General features: G+C 46.0%; 1 protein-coding gene across 4 annotated transcripts in view; it reads left to right on the forward strand.

The window, feature by feature from the left end:
• The first annotated feature begins 8,875 nt into the window (after nt 1–8,875).
• Nucleotides 8,876–22,224, forward strand: part of LOC121283645 (lysosomal acid phosphatase-like) — a 248,214-nt gene continuing 234,865 nt past the window's right edge. For 3 of the 4 annotated variants that reach the window (XR_005944304.1, XM_041198438.1, XM_041198440.1), the window contains exons 1-2: nt 8,876–9,027; nt 22,162–22,224. The exon at nt 22,162–22,224 is cut by the window's right edge and continues 33 nt beyond it. Coding sequence is in view for 2 of the 4 variants with exons in the window: in XM_041198438.1 (XP_041054372.1) it covers nt 8,911–9,027; nt 22,162–22,224 (180 nt within the window). In the remaining 2 variants the exon portion in view is untranslated. Of the gene's footprint in view, nt 9,028–22,161 lie in introns of those variants that run through there. The other variant, XM_041198441.1, reaches the window with a different exon arrangement.

Below are 22,224 nucleotides of genomic sequence, written 5' to 3' on the forward strand. Positions count from 1 at the left end.
AAGCCATTCTGCTCCTATTCCTCTTCCGAGGAGTGTCAATCACTGTTGTATTGACACTCGGATCCAAATCTTCTTCCGAGGAGTGTCAATCAATGTTGGATTGACACTCCGCTCCTACTCCAGGTCCGTGAAGTGACAATCATTGCTAAATTGCAACTGCGTTCCTACACCAATTCCGAGGAGTGACAATCACTGTCGGATTGCCGATATGGTCCTACTCCTCTTCTAAGAACTGGCAGTCACTGTCGGATTGCCAATATGGTTGTACTCCTGTTCTAAGAACTGGCAGTCACTGTCGGTTTGTCACTCTGCACCCACTCCTATTCCGAGGAGTGACAATCACTGTCGGATTGCCACTCCATTCCAACTCATCTTCCAACGAGTGACAATCACTGTTGGTTTCCCACTTCACTCCTACTCCAATTCCGAGAGGTGGCAGTCACTGTCTAATTGCCATTCCGCTCCTACTCCACTTCCGAGCAGTGACAACCACTGCTAAATTGCCACTCCGCTCCTACACCACTTCCGAGGAGTGACAATGTCTGTGGCATTGCCCCTCAGCTCCCACTCCAATTCTGAGCAGTCACAATCACTGTCGCATTGCCAATATGCTCCTACTCCTCTACCGAGAAGTGGCAATCACTGTCGGATTGCCAGTCAGCTCCAACTCGTCTTCCGAGGAGTGACAATCACTGTAGGATTGCCACTCCACTCCTACTGCGCTTCTGTGCGGTGATAATCACTGTTGGCAAGCCACTCCGCTCCTACTCCTCTTCCAAGGAGTGATAATCACTATCGGATTGCAACTCTGTTCCAACTCTTCTCCTGTGGAGTGTCAATTACTGTTGGATTGCCACTCCGCTCCTACTCCACGACTGACAAGTGACAATCACTCTTGGATTGCCACACCTCTCCTTCTCATCATCTGAGGCGTGTCAATCACTGCTAAATTGCCACTCTGCTCCTAAATCACCTCCGAGGAATGACAATTATTGTCGGATTCCCGCTCAGCTCCTACTCTAAATCTGAGGAGTGACAATCACTGTCGATTTGCCAATACGCTCCTACTCCTCGTCTCAGAAGTGACAATCAATGCTAAATTGCTACTCTGCTCCTACACCACTTCCCAGGACTGACAACTATTGTTGGATTGCCACTCAGCTCCTCCTCAGAATCTGAGGAGTGACTATCACTCTTGGATTGACACTAAGTTCCAACACTTCATCCCAGGAGTGTCAATCACTGTTGGATTCCCTCTCCTCTCGTACTCAACTTCCGAGGAGTGACAATCACTGTTGGATTCCAACTTCTCTCCTACTCCACTTCCGAGAGTTGGCAATCACTGTTGGATTGCCACACCGCTTGTACACCTCTTCGGAAGAGTGTCAATCACTGTTGGATTGCCACTCGGATCCAACTCTTCTTCCGAGGCGTGTCAATCACTATTGGATTGCTACTCCGCCCCTACTCCAAGTCCGTGAAGTGACAATCACTATTGGATTCCCACTTCACTCCTACTCCACTTTCGAGAGGTGGCAATCACTGCTGGATTGCCACTCCGTTCCTACACCACTTCTGAGGAGTGACAATTACTGTCTGATTGCCCTTCTGCTCTGACTCCATTTCCGAGGATTGACAATGAGTGTTGCATTGCCACTCCGCTCCCAGTACAATTCCGATGTGTGACGATCGCTGTCGTGTTGCCACTCCATACATCTGCAACTCTGAGGTGTAATAACAACTTTCGTATCGCCAGTCCATTCCTACTCCACTTCCAATGATTGACAATCACTGTCGGATTGCCCCTCCGCTCTGATTCCACTTCCGAAGAGTGATATTGACTGTTGCATTGCCACTCAGCTCCCACTACAATTCTGAGGAGTCACAATCACTGTCACATTGCCAATATGCTCCTACTCCTCTTCTAAGAACTGGCAGTCACTGTCGGATTGCCAGTCCGCAGCTACTCCTATTCCAAGGTGAGACTTACCTGGTTTATATTTTCTGCCGTTATTTTGCTTTCATGTTTCCAGAATTTGTAGTGTTATTTTGTATCGGATTTCCATTCCATTCCAGCTCATCCTCCAAGGAGTGGCAATCACTCTCGGATTGCCACGCCACACCCTACTCCACTTCAGTGGAGTGACAATCACTGTCAGAAAGCCATTCTGCTCCTATTCCTCTTCCGAGGAGTGTCAATCACTGTTGTATTGACACTCAGATCCAAATCTTCGTCCGAGGAGTGTCAATCACTGTTGGATTGACACTCCGCTCCTACTCCATGTCCGTGAAGTGACAATCATTGCGAAATTGCAACTGCGTTCCTACACCAATTCCAAGGAATGACAATCACTGTTGGATTGCCACTCCACTTCTTCTCCACTTCCGAGGAGTGACATTTACTGCTAAATTGCCACTGCGCTCCTACACCATTTCCAGGGAGTGACAATCACTGTTGGATTGCCACTCCGCTCCTACTCCACTTTCGAGGAGTGACAATCACTGTTGGATTCCAACTTCACTCCTACTCCACTTCCGAGGGTTGGTAATCACTGTTGGATTGCCACTCCACTCGTACTCCTCTTCGGAAGAGTGTCAATCACTGTTGGATTGCCACTCAGATCCAACTCTTCTTCCGAGGAGTGTCAATCACTGTTGGATTGCCACTCCGCTCCTACTCCAAGTCCATGAAGTGACAATCACTGTTGGATTCCCACTTCGCTCCTAATCCACTTCCGAGAGGTGGCAATCACTGCTGGATTGCCACTAAGCTCCTTCTCCACTTCCAAGTAGTGACAATCATTGCTAACTTGCAACTCCGCTCCTACACCACTTCCGGTGAGTGACAATTACTGTCCAATTGTCCTTCTGCTCTGACTCCACTTTCGAGGAGTGACAATGACTGTTGCATTGCCACTCTGCTCCCGGTACAATTCCGAGGTGTAACCATCACTGTCGCGTTGCCATTCCATTCTATCTGCAACTCTGAGGTGTAATAACCACTGTTGAATTGCCAGTCTGTTCCTACTCCACTTCCGAGGAGTGACAATCACTGTCGGATTGCCCTCCACTCTGACTCACTTCCGAAGAGTGACAATGACTGTTGCAATGCTTCTCATCTCCCATTACAATTCCGAGGACTCACAATCATTGTTGCATTGCCAATAATCTCCTGCTGCTCTTCCGAGAAGTGGCAATCACTCTCGGATTGCCACTCCGCACCTACTCCTATGCAGAGGAGTGAAAATCACTGTCGGATTGCCACTCCATTCTAACTCTTCTTCCGAGGAGTGACAATCATTCTCGGGTGGCCGCTCCACCTCTACTCCACTTCCGTGGAGTTACAATCACTGTCGGAAAGCCACTCCGCTCCTACTCCTCTTCCGAGGAGTGTCAATCACTGTCAGATTGCCACTCCGCTCCATCTCCACTTCCGAAGAGTGACAATCACTTCCAAATTGCCACCCCGCTCCTACTCCATTTCCGAGGACTAACAATCACTGTTGGATTGCCACTCCGCTCCTACTCCTCTTCCGAGGAGTGTCAATAAATGCTGCATTCCCACTCAGCTCCCAGTACAATTCCGAGGTGTGATGCTCGCTGTCGCGTTGGCACTCCATTCCATCTGCAACTCTGAGGTGTAATAACCACTTTCGAATTGCCAGTCCATTCCTACTCCTCATCCGAGGAGTGACAATCACTGTCGGATTGCCCCTCTGCTCCGATTCCACTTCCGAGGAGTGACAATGACTGTTGCATTGCCACTCAGCTCCCACTACAATTCCGAGGAGCCACAATCACTGTTGCATTGCCAATATGCTCCTACTCCTCTTCTAAGAACTGGCATTCTCTGTCGGATTGCCGCTCCGCAGCTACTCCTATTCCGAGGAGAGACTTACATGATTTATATTTTCTGCCATTACTTTGCTTTCATGTTTCCAGAATTTGTAGTTTTATTTTGTCGATGATTGCCATTCCATTCCAGCTCATCTTCCGAGGAGTGGCAATCACTCTTGGAAGTCACCCCTACTCCACTTCAGTGGAGTGACAATCACTGTCAGAAAGACACTCTGCTCCTATTCTTCTTCCAAGGAGTGTCAATCACTGTTGTATTGCCACTCGCATCGAAATCTTCTTCCGAGGAGTGTCAATCACTGCTGGATTGCCACTTCGCTCCTTCTCTACTTTCGAGAAGTGACAATCACTGCTAAATTGCAACTGCGCTCCTACACCAATTCCGAGAAGTGACAATCACTGTTGGATTGCCACTCTGCCTCTTCTCCAATTCCGAGGAGTGACATTTACTGTTAAATTGCCATTGCAATCCTACACCATTTCCAGGGAGTGACAATCACTGTTGGATTGCCACTCTGCTCCTACTCCACTTCCGAGGAGTGACAATCACTGTCGGATTGCCACTCAGCTCTTGCTCCTCTTCCGACTTGTGACAACACTGTTGGATTGCCCCTTCGTTCCTCCTCCACTTCCGAGGATTCACAATCACTGTCGGATTGGCATTTCCCTCCTACTTTTCTTCCAAAGAGTGTGAGTCATTGATAGATTGCCACTCCACTGCTTCTTTTCTGTGCCATGCCAGAGCTTCATGTTTCTGGTTTCTACCGAAAGGCAGAGTGTACCTGAAATGGCATTGCTTCTTTGTAGCCACGCCCCTGCCATTTCTGGTAAGTAAAATTTTAAATGTCCCAAAGCTTCTTTGAAAAACTACAGAGAGAATGATGTTTGTAAGGTGGTAGTGTGGCAGGTGGGTAGTATGGTTGAGGGTTTGGGGCAGGTGAGGTAAGTGGGTAAAGGGTATGGTGGCAGTTAGATAGGGTGATGGGAGGATAGAGTGGTAGGTGGGTCGGGCAGCACTTGGGTATGGTGGCAGGTTGGAAGGTGGAAGGGCAGTAGGATGGAAGGGGGGTAGCTTGGAAAGGGGTAGGATGGCAGGCAGATGGGTAGGGTGGCAAGTGAGTAGAATTGAAGGTGGGTAGGTAGCAGGTGGATAGGGTGGTGGGTTGGTAGGGTGGTAGATATGAGAGGTAGTTTGGGGATAGTCAGGTTGATAGGAGTTGCCAGGTCAGATCTGGGACATGTTGGGAAGTCAAGGGTGGGAGTCAGGTTGGGCTGGGGGAGTCAGGGTGTTGCGGGGGGAGGGGGGTCAACGGTGAGGTGGAGGGTTTGTGGAATTGGGCAGGGTAGTTGTGGTGTCGAGAGGGCACTCAAGAGTGGGAGTATACGTGTGAGTGATTGAGGGGGGAATGGTCAGTTGTATGATTAGGTGGGAGTTAGGAATTTTCTAACATTTCCTGGGTAACAACCCAGGTAAGTAAGTTAGAAGTCTCTGCCTCTAACTCAGAGTTAGAAACTTTTTTGGAGGGTCCCAGAGAGAAGGAGAATTGTCATTGGAAGTTCAAATTTCCCGGGCAACTCCCACAGAGTCAGTGTTGGGACATTCGAGGAGTCCTGTAGCACATCTTGGGGGGGACGGGTCGGAGCTGGGGGAGCGGTGCGAATTATCTCCGACGATCTGGTTGCTCTCAATCCTGATGGATTGATTAGATAGTGATAACATCAACAATCATTTAAAGATTAAAAATTTGTACAGATGCAGAGGGAGCGTCTGTTAAATGTCTCATCTGAAAGATGGCACCTCCAACAGTGTAGTCCTGCACTGGAGTGTCAGCCTAGATCAGGGGTCAGCAGACTGCAGCTCCTGAATGAAAATATCTTTCATGCATTGACTGAATAAGTTTATAGAGAATTGTTCCTCGAGGGTGCTCCCTGTGCAGAAACATAAGAAAAAATCATTAGCTATCTAAAAATTCTTGTCTGTCCAATGCTTCACTAGGAAATATGGTGTCTTGCACTCTCACCCACCATTCAATGACATGGGTCATGCACAGGCAGGCACATTAATCAGTGAAACATCACATTCACTTTGGCCCAGGTCAGTCTGTTCAAAAATGCTCGTCCAAAATGGCGCTTTCTGATTGGTTGCCTTATTCAGAAGCTGATTGATCGGTAGTAATGGGTTAGCGCTCTGCATTTGTGTGGATGTACAATAAGGTTCTAATTAGTCAATTGTTTTGACAGAAATGCTCTTGATGAGCATGTGCAGGCAGGCAAATTAATAAAAGAGCACACTCACTCTGGCCCTGGTGTTGAAGTTGTGTTGGTGAACATGCGTCATGTGCAATCAGGCGATAAATCTGTTGGGTTCCTCCAACACAGAACAGAAACCCAACCCTGCATTTATTTTAAAACTTTATCCTCATTGCTATTTCTTATTTTTGAACTGGACTTTTCTACTGGACACAGACCAATTAAGATGGCTTACCCTCTGTCTGGAAATTATCCCCAGTCTCCAGGACAAAAGAATTTTCTTCTCAGTTTCAGGAGTGTCACACCTCATTATGCCCAAGGAGCTTCTAACAGACCACCTGGGTGCAGACAAATTTCAAAGGGAGCTACAGGAATGCCATTTACATTTGATAAGCCAATCCTGCTAGCAGAGTTGGTGGGTCTGCTGAGACAATGTCTTCCCAAACACCAGACTCTCAACACAAATGGTACCCATTTAAACCCATAATGGCTGAGACATTATCAGTCCTGAAGACAAAGCAAAACTCTAAAGCTGGATAAACACCCTTTGTTGAAATCACTGTGTCAAAGGAAGGTCACATGACTCAAGACTCATCTTTTGAGCAGTTTACTATTACCTTTCTGAGCTGTGCAGCTGTTTAACATTTAATTGGCAGGGCACACAGAAGCAAGCTCTGTCCAGGTTGGACCACCAGCCCATCTAACCTGACTCTACCGGAAGATTTTGTGTCATTACCTACAGAACAGATGCGATCTCTGCATGCCTACTTCATTTTGTGACATCAACGCCACCTGAAAATCGAATCTTACGACACCAGTCTCCAACTAGCCGATCATCGAATGCATATGTGAAAGACTTCTTCATTGGACGCTGACTTTGGGACTCGGGAGCTCAGGTGAACCATTATTAATTTTCTCTGTGGTCTTTGTACTATTAAACCTCCTTTTCTCTATCTCTCCCTTTACAGTATGAATGCAGAGTGGGATGCACACCTTTTCAGGGGTTTTGAATGTGTACAATAAACTAACCTGCTGAGTTAACCCTAACTTGAGTTTGCTGTGGGGTTATTAGTAGAATTGAATCACACAAACATCAGGGGGTTGGGAAACTATGGCACTGCTTATTCTTAAAAAAAAATTCACATCTTGTTTAAGACAGGTGATGAGGAAAACAGTGCTCTTTGACCTGATCCCCTCCTATCCATAACAAATCATTAAAAAGGAACAAACTTCCTTTAGCCCTTGTTTTAAGGCCGCTTTGGAAATAGCTGCAAAGAGGAAATCGAGAAGTTCAAGATGAGAAATTTGCCAACAAGAAATAAAATTTTGAGAAGCATTTCACTAAGAAGCACAGTGCCTTAGCTGAAAGTTATTCAGATAAAGAAACCCAAAAGAAATGGTGCTGGAGTTGAAGAACAAGGCAGAGAAATCTAGGAACACGTTTGCTAAGTGGGTGAAGTCATCAGGTTGCTAAACTACTTCTAGTTTTGTAGTAGCTCAAGTGACTGAGGAAAACCATACACAGATGGTGAGTAGCTTGTCAAAGTCTCAGAGTAGCTGTACAGTGATTTTAAAAAGAGTGAAAGTGACCACAGATATCACCAGCCAGCAGACGGGGGATATAAATTTCTTTGCTTCAGCTGCAACAAAACTCAAAAAGTTCAATGTTAACCTGTACAAAGCAGGCTGGGAAGCCTATCCAGCACCTTAAACATTCACAATGTGGCTGCAATGTGTATGGGTTACAGAATACCCAGCAGTCATGATGGAGCACCATCTTGAATAGTGCGCTAACACTGGGCTTTCCAAGTTTAGTAATGAGATCAGCATGACTTGAGAGTTAGTCCAGAGTTGGTGATTGTTAGATACAACAGGTCCCTCTCCCAATTGGTATTTTATGCATGTGTATGTCCAGCTCTTCCTGGATCTAGTCTTACAGGATGACACTGAGAAAGGGCAAAAAGGGCATTTTGGTCTTGCATAAGCAACAACAAAACCCAAATACAGGTTAAGCTTGTGATTTATTAAGATGCACACAATCCTCTACAAGCACAGATTATCCGGTCATTATCTGTGGAAGCTTGCTGCGCAAAAATTGGCACCTTTGCTACCGATATTACAGCAAAAACTACATTTCAAAAGGACTTAATTGACTAAAGACCTTCAGGAAGTCATGTCCAGTGGCTTTGAAAGGCATCATAGAAATGCAAGTCTTTCCAAGCTCCACAGGGGAAAGGGCCAGAAGCATATATGTGGCAGGTGAAAATATGGAGGGCTACAGTTTGCAAGGGTCCATTGCTGAGTGCTATGGAAGGAGAGCCAGATTCATGGCGGGCCCATGCCTCATTCTGTCAGTTGGTGATGATGGTAGTTGGTTTTGGAGTTGGGACATGAAGATCTGGGCTGGCACTGTGCAAGGTGACTGGGGTCTGCCTGCCTCCCTGTCCATGTTGGTGCTGAGGGGCAGAGAGTCAGCCGGGGTTTGCCGGCTGCTCCTGTCAGGGCGACGGCTTCAACTCAAGGTCTTTACTTCCCCTCTCATCTCAAACTATTCCGGATAGTCCCCCACCCTGGTTACTAGGGGCGGGTCCGCGGTTTAAAGTCTCCGCCATCCCGGTTACTAGGGGCGGGTCCGCGGTTTAAAGTCTCCGCCATCCCGGTTACTAGGGGTGGGTCCGCGGTTTAAAGTCTCCGCCATCCCGGTTACTAGGGCGGATCCGCATTTTAAGGTCCCCTGTGCTCCCCCCGCCCCCCCCGTCCCAGGTATATAGTTCCGGGTGCCGAGGGCCCCCGTACTCCCACAGTATGGTTACCGGCTCAGAGGCTCTGATCCTGGGCTCTCGGGTTCTGCTTTGCGCTGTGGTGGTGTTCGGGCTCCTGAGAGCGGCGGAGGCGGGAAGAAAACTGAAATTCGTCAACCTGGTGAGTGAGAAATAGAGAAGGAGAGGGAGCCTGTCCTCGATGACCACGTTTACAGCGAGTAACTCGGTCCCTGTGCCCCGGCCATAGAAGGTCAACGTAAGAAGGGATTTCTGGACAGTTTTCTCAGGAGCAACATTCTGTCAGAGGAGGGGTATGAGTGAGCAGGGTTAGGGGCATCTGTGGGGAGGCAGGGAAGGAAGAGGCTCCCACAGACACCGAGATCAAATCAAAATACTGCGGATGCTGGAAACCTGAAATAAAAACAGAAAAACTCAGCAGATCTGACAGCATCTGTGGAGCGTCAGATCTGCGGAGTCTTTCCAGCGCCTTCTGTTTTTATCCCACAGACATTGGTCCTGTCCAACAATGTCTTTGACATTTATCAGGATCAAGCTGCTGCAGGATGTGAACTGTGTAGAGAGCTGCACAAAGAGCTGATGAACAGAATAGAACGGTTTTAGTCGTTGGGGATTTGATAATTAGGGGAATAGATAGCATCCTCTGCAGTCCCGACTGAGAGCCCAGAGTAGTGTTCCCTACTTGCTGCAAAAAGTACTGGAGAGGATTTTGGGAATGGAAGGTGAAGATCCAGTACCCCATCTACCACCTTAAACTCAATCCCTCCACCACCAGCATGATGACAGCAGTGTGTACCATCTGTCTACAAAATGCACTGAGCAACTCATCAGGGTTTCTTCAACAGCAGCTTCTAAACCTGTGAGAGGAGTGAGAGCTGCAGATACATGGGGACACCACCACCTGCAAGCTCCCCTTCAATCACACAGCCTTCTGATGTGGAAATGTATCACTCACTATTCCTTCATCGTTGTTGGGTCAAAATCCTAACTACACCATGATTGTACTTTCACGACATAGACTGCTGCAGTAGCAGCAGTAAAGCAGCGCACCCAACACCTTCGCAATTAGGGATGCTGACTTTGGCAATGACACCAACATCCCATGAAGTGATGATGATGGAAAGACTGACCAGAAAGGGGCTGCTTCCTCTTCCACTGCTTCCTCAGCTGGTTACCATATAGCTGGTGGCAAGAGCTTGCCCTAATAATGGTGAGGTGGCACAGCCTCCAGAAATATCCAGGTAGTAGAAGAGCTGCCTAAACACTAGTCTGCTGAATCACATTTTGTGACAGCATCTCTTCTGTTGCCCATCTGCGTGCGTGTGTGCGTTTTGCTTGTGTTACTGTCTCATGAGCCATTTTCTGTGCTACACCTGCTCCTAATTGGTATGTATACCATTAAAGGATAGCCCTGGTCACTCAGTTGCCACTCTGGTTTGGCTTGGTGGCTCAAATGCAGGTGGCAGAGCTGAAGAAAGAAGGATATCAGGTGTAGACCTACATGATACACCAAGTGTGGGATGTTGAGGGAGTGAATTCCCTTTCAGTTGTGGTACGAAATGTGAATCGAAACGTGGTGCCCACAAAAGGATGTGTGTATAGTCAATGGCACCCTGGACCATGGGGAAACCTGTAGCCCTTGCAAAGCCATGTGTTCACTCTGCCTGCTGCTCTCTGGCAAGATAGAGTGAAATGTATCCCACTCTCTTGGAATCCAGAGCCTCAGTGACCTTCCTTATAAAACAGCAGACAGGGAGATGTTGTAAATATCGCCTGCTCCAGCCCGGAATGAGCACTGGTTACCTTCGCAGCCACTGGTAATGCTGTCCTTGCCCTTCTCTGAGCTCACAATTGTGGCTGCAGGAGGGGGCAGATTTCAGCAAGCAAGTGCTTGAAGTGGAAACATCTGGCACATTGTTCCTCATTGAGCTTCAGGTAGACTGTTTGCCCTCTGGACACCATGGGCTAGTATGGCCTCCAGTTGACAGAACTTCTCTCCCCTCCTTCTCTCCCTCCTCTGCCTCCTCGTCCCTCTTGTCAGCTTGTCTTGCTCTGTTGCATTTGCTCATTCTCCTTTCGTGCTGGAGTCCAAAGGGGATACGAGTTATTGTAGCCCTTTCTGGGAGCAAGTGTCTTGTGCAGAATCTTTGAAGTCAGGACAACATTTCAGTATACTTGTCAAACCATTCTCTGTAGCAACACTGGCTCAAAATCAATTGGCAACTAACCTAAAAGGAGTTGATGATCCCTTTAAGTAAGATGCTATGAGGTGGGGGTCCTTCCTGCTGCTGAATGCTTGTTTAGTTGTGTAAGGTTGAGAGAGAGTGTTAGCTGGAGTGTTGAGCTCCAACTTCACAGTATTGACATAAAATCAACATAAGACACTGATTGACGTGACAATCTGCTGACACTGCACATTTCAGGCATACACATTGACCCCAAAATTGTCTGATACGACTAGTACCAGAAGTGTCCAAGTGTCCCACTCATTCCATTTTTAAAAGCAAAATCACACCCATAGGGCCAAAAAATCAGGCACAATGGAGCTGAATTCTGTAGCAAGCACGTCCAATTAACTTAAAGCAGTATTTGGTCAAGCCACTAGGATGATGAGCTACAATCAAAACAATATGTTAGGTTCTCCTGGTACAACTGGAGAGGACACTGAGGAATGGACATTGAAAACTCCCTTCAGTTCTGGTCACTGAGTCACTGCAACATTGAACCACTCGATAGTGAAGAGAAGAGCCACAGGACTGGTTCCCAGTGTCAGGGGCCTGAGATATGGGAAAAGACTTGGCTGAATAGATATTTGAAAAGTGATGTTATAGTGGGTTATGAGGTAGTAATGGAAAAGGTAAATCAGAAATTAAGGTGAGGGAGTAGGACAAGGGAGAAAAGATTCAAACAAGGTTCAATGAGAGTGCAGGAGGGCATGCCAGGAGCAGCCTAAAATGAGGTGTTAATCTGGTGAAGCTACACCACAGGACTACTTGTGTGCCAAACAGCATAAGCAGCAAGTGATAGACAGAGCTAAGTGATCCCACAACTAACGGATCAGATCTAAGCTCTGCAGTCCTGCCACATCCAGTCGTGAATGGTGGTGGACAATTCACTGGAGGAGGAGGCTTCATAAATATCGCCATCCTCAATGATGGGGGAGCCCAGCACATCAGTGCAAAAGACAAGGCTGAAGCATTTTCTACAACCTTCAGCCAGAAGTGCCAAGTGGATGATCCATCTTAGCCTCCTCCAGAGGTCCCCAGCATCACAGATGTCAGTCTTCAGCCAATTCAATTCAATCCGTGTGATATCAAGATATGGCTGAAGGCACTGGATACTACAAAGACTATGGGCCCTGACAATAGTCCAACAATAGTACTGAAGAACTTGCTGCGCTCGTAGCCAAGCTGTTCCAGTACAGCTACAACACATGGCATCTACCTGACTATGTGGAAAATTGCCCAGATATCCCCTGAACAAAAAAAGCAGGACAAATTGAACCTGGCCAAATATTGCCCCATCAATCTACTCTCCATCATCAGTAAAGTACTGGAAGGGGTTGCTTATTCAGCAATGATCTACTCATTGATTCTCAGTTTGGGTTCTGCCAGGGCCACTCAGTTCCTGACCTCCTGACAGCCTTGGTTCAAACATGGACAAAAGACCTTAACTCCAAAGGTGTGGTGAGAGTGACTGCGCTTGACATCAAGGCCGCATTTGACAGAGTGTGACATCAAGGAGCCTAAGCACAACTGGAGTCAATGGGAATCAAAGGGAAAACTCTCCACTGGTTGGAGTCATACCTAGCATAAAGGAAGATGGTTGTGGTTGTTGGAGGTCAATCATCTCAGTCCCAGGACATCACTGCAGGAGTTCCTCAGGGTAGTGCCCTAGGCCCAACCATCTTCAGCTGCTTCCATCATAAGGTCAGAAGTGGGGATGTTCGCTGATGATTGCACAATGTTCAGCACCATTCGCAACTCCTCAGATACTGAAGCAGTTCATGTCCATATGCAGCAAGACCTGGGCAATATCAAAGCTTAGGCTGGCAACTGGAAAGTAACATTCACTTCACACAAGTGCCAAGCAATGGCCATCTTCAACAAGAGAGAATCTAACCGTCTCCTCTTCCATTCAATGGCATTATCATCACTGGATCCCCCTCTATCAACATTCTGGGGGCTACCATTGACCAGAAACTGAACTAGACCAGCCATATAAATACTGTGCCTACAAGAGCAGGTCAGAGGCTGGGAATTCTGTGGAAGTAAGTCACCACCTGACTCCCCAAAGCTTGTCCACCATCTACAAGGCACAATTTTTGAGAGTGTGATGGAATACTCTCCATTTACCTGGATGAGTGCAACTCCAGCAACACTCGAGAAGCTTGACACCATCCAGGACAAAGCAGCCAGTTGATTGGCACGCCTTCCACCACAATAAACGTTCACATACCCTGCACCATGGACACGCACAGAGGCAGCAGTGTGTACTACCTGCAATATGCACTGCAGCAACTCACCAAATTCCTTTGACAGCACCTTCCAAACTCGTGACCACTACTATCTAGAAGGACAAGGGCAGCAGATAGATGGGAACACCACCACCTGGAAGTTCCCCTTCAAGTCTCTCGCCATCCTGACTTGGAAAATATGGCTGTTCCTTCACTGTCGCTGGGTCAAAATCATGGAACTCCCTCCCTAACAGCACTGCGGGTGTACCTACATTTAATGGACTGCAACGATTCAAGGAGGCAGCTCACCACCACCTTCTCCAAGGGCTATTAGGGATGGGCAATAAATGCTGACAGCCAGGTCCCACAAACAAATTTTTCCTTTTTTTTAAATAAAAAAGGAAGGGGGAAATGTGTAATTGATTTTGAGAAAATTTTCCACAGAGTGATTTACACTTAAAATGGGCTACTGGAGATAACTGAAGAAACAGTCAGATGGTGAAATTGAGAGGGAACTCTCAGATTGTTCTCGGTGGAGAAATTGAGATGGGCTTCCTCATCTATAATTAATGTGTGCGTGACCGAGCGGGACCAACACCTTTTCCAGGAACAGGAGTAGATCATTTAGCTTGTCAAACCTGTTGGCCTTTCAATGAGATCATAGCTAATCTGTACTCCAACCTCCTTTCCTTAATATTTCTAGTTAACAAAAATCTATCAATCCCAAGTTTAAAATTAACAATTGAGCATCAGCTCGGTATACCCACATCTGCAACATCTGGAGCTGTTCTGTACAACTGAGTTGCTTTTTCAGCCACATTACTGTGGATCTGGTACCAGATACAGGCCAGACAAGGTAAGGATGGCAGATTTCCTTCCCTATAGGACATTAGTGCACCAGATGGAGTTTTTAAGACAATCAATAAGTTTTGCAGCACCATGACTGAGACTAGCTTTCAAGTCTAGAATTTTTAAATGAATGAATTGAATTTAAACTCCACCAGCTGCTGTGGTGAGATTTGAACTAGTGTGGTTAACCTGGGTCTCTGGATTACTAGTCTAGCGACATTACCACTAAGCCACTATTTCCGCAGAGTCCCCTGTTCTCTCCTATTTAGATCCAAAGTGGATGACCTCACCTTCATCTACATTGAAATCCATTTGCCATAGTTTTGTCCATTCACTTAATCTATTAATATTTCTTTGTAATGTTATACTTCCATCTACACTGCTGAGAATGCTATCTTAGTGTCATTAACTCATTAGCATATGTGGCTTTCTATCCAATCTTCCAACAGATCCTTGTGGATCACCACCTGTCACACTTACAGTCACACAATTGTGAAGTGACATGTTCAATTTTCCAATCTAAAGGAATTCAAATTGCACAGTTTCTCTGATCCACCTTTCTAAACTGAGTCCAGTAACTGCTATTGCATAGACCAAAATATAGAAAATACACATGAACTGTGGAATGCAGGTTAGACATAGAGCTGATAAGCCCACAAGAGCGGGAAGCGTGGTGGGCAAGGTGACTGAATTAGGTGGGAGCTGAAATTTCACTTTTCCGATGGTGGGTTCAAATTTCAAGATTAACTCAGTGGCGTGTTTTTTTAAAATTCTTTCATGGGATGTGGGCTTCACTGGCTGGGCCAGCATTTATTGCCCATCCCTAATTGCCCTTGAGAAGGTGGTGGTGAGCTGCCTCCTTGAACCTCTGCAGTCCATGTGGTGTAGGTACACCCACAGTGCTGTTAGGGAGTTCCAAGATTTTGACCCAGCAACAGTGAAGGAACAGCGATATATTTCCAAGTCAGGGTGGTGAGTGACTTGGAGGGGAACTTCCAGGTGGTGGTGTTCCCATCTATTTGCTGCCCTTGTCCTTCTAGATGGTAGTGGTCATGGGTTTGGAAGGTACCGTCTAAGAAGCCTTGGTGAATTCCTGCAGTGCATCTTGTAGATGGTGTACACTGTTCCACTGTGCATCGGTGGTGCAGGGAGTGAATGTTTGTGGATGTGGTGCCAATCAAGGAGGCTGCTTTGTCCTGGATGGTGTCAAGCTTGTTGCATTTAAACATGGACTACTACAGAATCTGAGGAGTCGCGAATGGTGCTGAACATTTTGAAATCATCAGCAAACATCCCCACTTCAAACCTTATGATGGAGGTAAAGTCATTGATGAAGCAGCTGAAGGACACTACCCTGAGGAACTCCTGCAGTGATGTCCGGGAGCTGAGATGACTGACCTCCAACAACCACCACCATCTTCATTTTGTACTAAGTATGACTCCAACCAGTGGATAGTTTCCCCCCAATTCCCATTGACTCCAGTTTTGCTCAGGCTCCTTGATGCCACATTCAATCAAATGTGGCTTTGATGTCAAGGGCAGTGTTTAGTGGGTGGGGCCTTATGCTATCACGTGGTGTGTTCCAACTTGTAAATACCTTTGCATGCAATGGAGACTCATTATATTAAATCTTTCTGTAACTACATCCTACCTTCATGATAAAGTCAGCGATGCATGGGAATCTCATGGCACCTGGTTCATGTCTGTTTAAAGGTGGCGTGCAGTAGGTTTTGTGCAGTTGTGTCTGAGGTCAACAGTTTTCCTTGGTTAACTCTATGGCAAAGGGAGGGGAGCAGGGGAATTACAGCTTGCTTGGAGGCTTAGGACTGGCAAGGGTGAGTCAGTGGTAGGGGGCTGGGCTGTAGAGTGGGGTTGGAGGTATGGAGGAGTTAGGTGGGAAGGGCTCAGCGTTCTGGGTGAGGTGTTGGGATCAATCAGTTGAGGTAAAATAAGGGGCCTAAAGGGTAGGCTCCAGTCCAAAATGTGGGCCCGCCTCAGGGCATTGTCTGGTACAGCTCTTGGTGGTTTTTGAGTTCAACTACAACATTTTGATTGTCTGAGATCATTCTTGGCAGAGATAATCTCTTTTACAATGCATAGAAGGGAGGGCCAACTAAGCCTGCAAGTTCAGCCATGTCCCACCCACATAGTGGTGAGAACAGTACTAACATGAACATTCAGTAAAGAGTGAACGCAAATACACAAAATTTCTTTTACGATAAAGAAATCTCCTTAACTCCCCTGTAGCCGTCAAATGTGCTAACAATGAGGTGTGCCAATACAATTAGCTCTCTGACTAAGCTAGTCTCAACAAATAACAATGATGCACACACAAATAAGATGAAACCACTGTAGTATGAAATATTTGCAAGTGAAATTTAAATTTGTAAAACACCTTGTGCTCTCAATAAGTCTTAAGCCAATGGCAATGAAGTTGGACAGGAAAGTTTTTGGCTGTGATTCAGAGCCTCCCTGTTTGTCCAGGAGGCTCTTTTATAGTCTACCTGTACCTGCTGCATTGTCAGCTGGCAGTGGGTTTCATCAATGAAAAGCTTCTCCTGCCCTGCGATCACTCATGTCTCCTGCGCAACCCTCCGGCACTTTAAATTTAAATTGGAATTGCGTGGGAACTAGCAAAAAGTGAGAGGGTGGAAGTGGCGCCCACGTCTTGTTTCACCCTCGGAAGCAGCAAGCCAAGGTTCAAATTCTGCCCCATGTTTCCACCAATGATTGAGACTAAAACCAGGGGCCGTCAATATAAGCGAGTCTACCACTAGCAATAGTTGAGGCGACTAAATAGAAATATACAGCACCCATGTTGCCAGTGCTGGCCCTTTGAAAAAGCTGTCGAATTAATCTCTTATTTCTGCTCCTCCACACAGGCCTGCAAACCTTATCCAATACCTTTTAAAAAGCTATGATTGAATCTACTTCCACCACACTCTTGAGCAGTACATTCCAGATCCTAAACATTCGCTGCAAAAAAAAGCATTTTTCCTCCTGTCGCCTTTGCTTCTTTTGCTAATCAACTTAAATAGTGCCCTCTGGCTCTTGACCCTTCTGCCATGGGGAATGGTTACACTCTATCTACTCTCTCGAGACCCCTAATGATTTTGAATACCTCTATCAAAACTCTCAACCTTCTCTTCTCCAAGGAAAACAACCCAAACTTCTCCAATCTTTCTATGTAACTGAAGTTCCTCATCCCTGGAACCATTCTTGTCAATCTCTTCTGCACTCTCTCCAATGCCTTCACTTCCTTTTTAAAGCATGGTGCCTAGAATGCTTAAAATTCTGGTCCAGACCTCCAAGTTGTTGGTATGATCCGGTTAGGGACCAATAGTTTTTTGTTTAAAGTAGACCAAGTTGGAAATCTAAGGTACATGCTAGGAGAATAAAGCCACAAAATTCCACGGTTTTGAACAAACAAAATAAACTTTACAAAGTCAGAAAAGTAAAATAATTTGCATGATCCGTCTCATACTCTAAAATTCCAAATTAACATGAGGTACATGTGAATTACAGGCAAACTGGTCGAACACACTATATAACAGATGCAACCAAGATTTCTTAGTGACCCGCCCAGATCCTCTATGAACTAGACAATCTTGTTGAAACTTGGTCTCCCTCTTGAGGGATTCCAAACTTTTCACTTTGAAAGATCAAGTCTCTGAATTCCCTCAAAGCCACTCTGACGCGGACTGCCTCAACAGCTCGTAGGGTTTATGTTATGTACTGTCTGCCTTGTTTAGTTTGCTGTGCTTTGCAAGCATTATGGGATCTCAGAATCCATCTTGTTAGTTAAGTGTGTTTTCATTGATTTTACTTTAACAAATGTTCAACCACCTCCATATCTATGTGTGTATTGATTAATCTTTACATTGTTTTCGGTGATACCAGTATTAAAATGTTAAAAAATTGGTGACGAGGATGATGGACCTTTGTAACCTGAAAAGCAAAACTAAAATGAAAGAGCTAGCAAAGGAAAATTACCAGCTATTTTTAAAAAAAGGAAAAAGCTGTTCTTGTAGAGTAGGTAGCAGCCCCAAGGCTCAGTAGATTAGAGTAGTTGGCTGCAAGTTGGAATTGGCTTTGGAATAACATCAGCTCCAGCCTTGTTTCAGAGGGCCGTGGACCAGACCCTGAGTGGCTTGCCTGGAGCTCTGTGCTACCTTGATGACATCTTGGTAACGAGCAAGACTGATAGGGAATACAGCCTTTCACATCATTAAAAATGTGAGTTTTTTTCAGCTCTGTAGAATATTTGGGGCACGTCATTGATGCTGCTGGATTTCACAAAGTGCCCTCCAAGGTCAAGACTATTGTGGATGTTGCAGCTCTTCAGAATATCAACCAGCTTCGCTCATTCTTAAGGCTGCTGAATTATTACAGAAGATTTATTCCACAACTAGCAGCCCTGCTGAAACTCCTGCATGAGATTCTGTGGCAGGACAGAAGACTGTAACAGATGTTCAAAAAGACTAAAGCAGCACTGACAGATTCCGAGGTACTGACGCACTTTGACTCCTCCTTATCTCCACAAATTGCATGTGATGCATCGCCTTAAGAAGTTGGGGCTGTTGTTTCTCACAATGCTCTCGAGTGTGAAGAGGCCCAGAGTGTTCACTTCATGGACTTTAAACAAAGCAGAGAGCCAATACGCTCAAATCGACCGCGAAGCACTGGAAATCATTTTTGGAATCCGGAAATTTCACCAGTACCTGTTTGGATGGAAATTCACGCTGCTGACTCATCATTGATCGCAAACCTCAATATTCAATCCACACACAGGCATGCCTTCTTTAGCTTCAAACAGAATGCAACGTTAGTGATGTTGAATGCTCACACCTATGACATCAAATAACGAAAATCTACTTTGCATGGCAATGCGGATAGTCTTTTGAGGCTGCCCCTACCGGTCACCCATTTGGACACTGCTCAGAAAGACATTTTTCTACTTTGCACACGTGGAGAACACACCATCACTTCATTCCAAATCATGAAGATCACTCGAGTGGACCCAACATTGCCCCAAGTCAAAGGACCTTGTGATGCATGGCAGCTCTTCCCCGAACTTCCAAGTTTCACCTGACCTTCATCCTTACCTGTGGTGGCATAGTGGAGTTATCAGTCACTTCAGGATGTTTGCTTTGAGGCATGAGAGTTATTATTCCACCAACATTGAGGACACCAGAGTTGGACCCACAACGGCTTGTTGGACACTTTGGAATAATTCGCATAAAAGAGATCACAAGAAGTTACTTTTGGTGGCCTGGACCAAGACACTGAAGCCAAGGCAAGATCCTGTCCTTCATGTCAGAATGTGAGAAACAAGCCTCAGTTGGCACCCCTCCATCCATGGGATTGGCTGGAAAACCGTTGGCATCACATCCATGTCGATTTTTTTTTTGCCGGACCATTTGAAGGAATGGCTGTGGATGCTCGTTCCAAATGGCCAGAAGTTTCAATGATGTTGTCTACTACTGAGAATACAATTCAAAGGCAAAGAGAAATGTTCAGTCGTTACAAGCTACCAGAACAAGTTGTGACCGAGAGTGCACCTCAGTTTGTCTCACAGGAGTTGAAGAATTTTTTTGAGAAGTAATGGAATTTATCACATCACCTCAGCACTATACCACCAATCCACCAAACCATGAAATACACTTTCAGCTGGGCACAAGGACATTCCTCCATTCTGCTGACATACCAAAACACACCACATGCTACCACTAAAGCATCCCCCATATTCCCACTAATGAGACGGCAGCTACGCACTTGCTTTGATCTGCTGAAACCAACAAAATACAAGTTGTGCAAGATCAACAGCGTGACCAAGTGGAGAGAAGAGCACAAAAGATCATAGCCAAGAATTTTCTGTTCTGGATAAGGAGTTCTTGCTCATAATTATGCTTCTGGAGCTAAATAGGCTGCTGCTACAGTGATTGCTCAGACAGGACCTGTTTCTTGTACACAGTCCAAACTACGAATGATCTCACCTGGTGGAGACATGTTGACCAATTGTTGCCAAGCCAAGCACCATCTAAGGATACACCTCTTATGGAAGAGCCATCTCCAAGTCAAGGAATGCTGACTCCAGTCTCTCCTCTTCAGTCTAGTGTGACTGAAGTTGAAGTTGTCTCATCTTCACCGGCATTAGACACAACTTCAGATTGTGCTACAAGTCCCAAGCTGTCACCAGTCTCCAATGAGCATTACTCTTTAAAAGCACCAGACATCTGCCGTAACCCACACCGGGAGAGAAGACCTCTTGAGCTTTTGAGTTATGGTTAAGACAAACCGTGTGTATTTTTTTTTGGGGGGGGTGGGTGCACGGTGGGCAGGATAATTCCCAGGGTTCAGCTGGAAATAGAGGCAGTCTCACTGCTTTCTCTAGTTTAGAAAATGTTTTATTAAACTGACATTTCCAATAAGCGGGGGGAATATGTTATGTACTGTATGTCTTGTTTAGCTTGCAATACTTTGGAGGTGGTGGTGGCATAGTGGTCTTGTCACTGGGTTAGTATTCCGGAGACCCAGGGTAATTCAATGCAGATAGTGAAATTTGTATCCAACAAAAATCTGGAGTTAAAAGCCTGACCCTGAAACTATTGTCGATTGTCATAAAAACCCAACTGGTTCACTAATGCCCTTTAGGGAAGGAAATCTGCTGTCCTTACTTGGTCTGTTGACATGTGACTCCAACCCACAGCATGTGGTTGACTCTTAAATGCCCCCTGAACAAGGGCAATTAGGGATGGGCAATAAATGCCAGTGACACCCACTTCCCATGAACAAATATATAAAAAAAACTTTGCCGACCAGTGCATATGCAGAATCCATTTTGTTAGTTCAGTTGCTGAAGCAAAATAAACGAAAGCACAATGTTCAACCACCTCTGTGCCTTTAAAAAGCTATTGTCAGCACCAGTATTAAAACATAACACTTTCAACCTCAACTCCTGATATTACGCTTCCCTGGATTCCAGAATCTGCAATCTAGCCTTTACTTGCATAATTTTAGTTCTTTACTAGACAGCTGGCTTCACTGAGCTGGCACTGAGCTGCCCCTGGGTTTCTCTGAACTCCCATCTCCTGGCCAAACACACCATGGCTCCAAGGACAGCTTCTGAGTCTCCTTCCAGCACGGAGCCAGTGTCATTTTCAGCTTTCCCTGATTTCTCAGGCCCTAACTACTTGGAGTTTTTACCAGCAGCATCTTTCCTGCCTGGTAAAAAGCTTCTTCTGCTTCTTTCCCCAGTGGTTCCTACTGTTGGTGTCCTCCTCCCTGTGGCTCCCTCCCCTCCCTGGGTCCCCCCTCCCACTTTCTCGCTCTCCCACCCTCCCTTTCTCGCACTCCCCCACTCCCTTCTGCACTGTCTTTTCACCCCACCTCCGACTTTCTCGCTCACCCCCCTCTCCCTGCTGTGTGGACATAAGATCATCAGAAACAGGAGCAAGATTAGGACGTTTGCCCCATTGAGCCTGCTCTGTCATTCAATAAGACCATGACTGATCTAACTGTGGCCTTAATGCCACTTTCCTGCCTGACCCCCATAACCCTCGACTCCCTTGTCAACCAAAACCTGTCTAACTCAGCCTTGAATATATTCAATGACTGGGCCTGCACTGCTCTCTGACATACAGCATTCTAATGATTAATGACCCTCCAAGGAAATTCCTCCTCCTCTCCATCTTGAATGGAAGATCCCTTATTTTGAAACCGTGCCCCTAGTTCTAGATTCCCTCAGGACAGGAACCATCTTCTCAGCAGCCAGGATCTTTCGATTATATCAGATCACCTTTCATTCTTCTAAATCCCAGGGAGCATGGGCCCAACCTTGTGTATATGGGTCTTCTGTGTGTCAGTGTGTGTTGATTTGTAGTTGGGGTTTCCCTTTATTTACCATGTGTAAATTGGTCAGAATTAAATTCTTAATAAATTTGGACAGTGTAATCTGAACTCTGTTCCCAGATTTATCGGCATGGAGACCGATCACCTATCAATAATTACCCAACGGATCCATATACAGAGAAG

Source organism: Carcharodon carcharias, chromosome 10 (assembly GCF_017639515.1).
Source record: "Carcharodon carcharias isolate sCarCar2 chromosome 10, sCarCar2.pri, whole genome shotgun sequence".
NCBI lineage: Eukaryota > Metazoa > Chordata > Chondrichthyes > Lamniformes > Lamnidae > Carcharodon > Carcharodon carcharias.